Source organism: Arachis ipaensis, chromosome B9 (assembly GCF_059453495.1).
Source record: "Arachis ipaensis isolate K30076 ecotype BB chromosome B9, ASM5945349v1, whole genome shotgun sequence".
NCBI lineage: Eukaryota > Viridiplantae > Streptophyta > Magnoliopsida > Fabales > Fabaceae > Arachis > Arachis ipaensis.
This window is the reverse complement of record NC_142444.1, coordinates 62,215,286-62,216,519: the sequence shown is the minus strand read 5'-3', so window position 1 is coordinate 62,216,519 and position 1,234 is coordinate 62,215,286. Positions and strand designations below refer to the sequence as shown.

Below are 1,234 nucleotides of genomic sequence, written 5' to 3'. Positions count from 1 at the left end.
CTCAAGTTTGAAAATTGAGTGCATTTATTATTAGTTACTGTCCTTCATCCTCATGCATTTGCTTCTTAATAAATGCAAACTCCACATAGCTACTTTTGGTTGGACTTTGATCATCTTAAATCGTGATCAACAACGCATCTACAAACCAGAAGAACAGGGAGAGTTGTGCCGGTTGGTCACTAGTTTCACGAGAATCTTATATGATATTCTTTTTTTATCATCTTTGCTACACTAATTTTTTTCTATCTAATTTTAAAGGCAGGGTTAATATTTAACGAGTGAATGTGACATATTTTTCAGTGCTTTAGCTTAATAATACAGCCTTGCTAGTAGATTTGCCCAAATCATTATGCTGCACGTGTTAGTAATTGTATGCTAACTTTTTATTCACTTCCAGTCAATAAGTCAAAGAAACAAGCAACACAAGGAAAAATAGAAGTTTTCACATCGCATGGGGCCAATCGATTTTGGAAGAGTACGAGTGGCTATGGTAAAGTTCTTTAATATGAAATAGTAGATTTATATTTATTAGGATTTATATTTGCATAAATTGAAGGAAGAAACCAAAGTAAGATCTTGTTTTGCAGCGAGCAACAAAGAAAACAAACGAGGAACCAAAAAGGTTTGAGATGTTCATTGCTACCCGATCAAGTCGGAAGAGGAAAGAAGTGGATGTGGAAACACAAACTACTGTTGTAAGAGTTCATTGAATCATTCATAATTATATTTCAAATTTAGGATATGCTAACTAATTCAACTTTTAATTATTTCTTCTATGCAGGAAGACTTCCAACACCGCCAAGCTGCTGATGAAACAGAAGAGGAAGCATTTGAGGCTTTATTCGGGAAAGAACAACCAGGTCGGTTAAGGTTGTATGGAAGATCTGTGACAAAAAGTGATTTAAAAAATCACGATGAAATTAATGAAATCAAGAATCAGCACAAAGAAGAAGTGTCTGGTCTGAAGGATAAACTTGGACACATGGAGGCCAAATAGCAAAAACAAGAGGAAGAAATTCATGGGTTGTGAAATATCGTCAAGTTAATACTACAGCGATCGGAACCTGGAATGAGGCCAGAAGAACTAGAAGCTTTATTACAAGACGCCCAACAGTCTTCGATTGATGCGAATAGCGGCCATGGATCAACTCATTTTCCGAACTTGGATGTGGATCAACTCATTTTCCGAACTTGGATGTGGTATGTCCTTATCTGTTCCCTGTTCCATAGTTTT

At 36.1% G+C, this 1,234-nt stretch overlaps 1 protein-coding gene across 1 annotated transcript; it reads left to right on the top strand.

Annotated features, from left to right (window-relative positions):
- The first annotated feature begins 451 nt into the window (after positions 1 to 451).
- LOC110266638 (uncharacterized) lies at positions 452 to 997 on the top strand. The gene is made up of 3 exons (XM_088498417.1): positions 452 to 490; positions 588 to 695; positions 782 to 997. The coding sequence occupies exons 1-3, from the start codon at positions 452 to 454 to the stop codon at positions 995 to 997; spliced, it is 363 nt and encodes a 120-aa protein (XP_088354543.1).
- The last annotated feature ends 237 nt before the right edge of the window (positions 998 to 1,234 follow it).

Excerpts from the sequence above, each read along its gene's own strand:
- LOC110266638 (XM_088498417.1), top strand. The coding sequence starts at position 452 with ATGGGGCCAATCGATTTTGGAAGAGTACGAGTGGCTATG. Across the intron at positions 491-587 it reads GAAGAGTACGAGTGGCTATG|CGAGCAACAAAGAAAACAAA; the intron begins GTAAAGTTCTTT and ends CTTGTTTTGCAG. Across the intron at positions 696-781 it reads TGGAAACACAAACTACTGTT|GAAGACTTCCAACACCGCCA; the intron begins GTAAGAGTTCAT and ends TCTTCTATGCAG.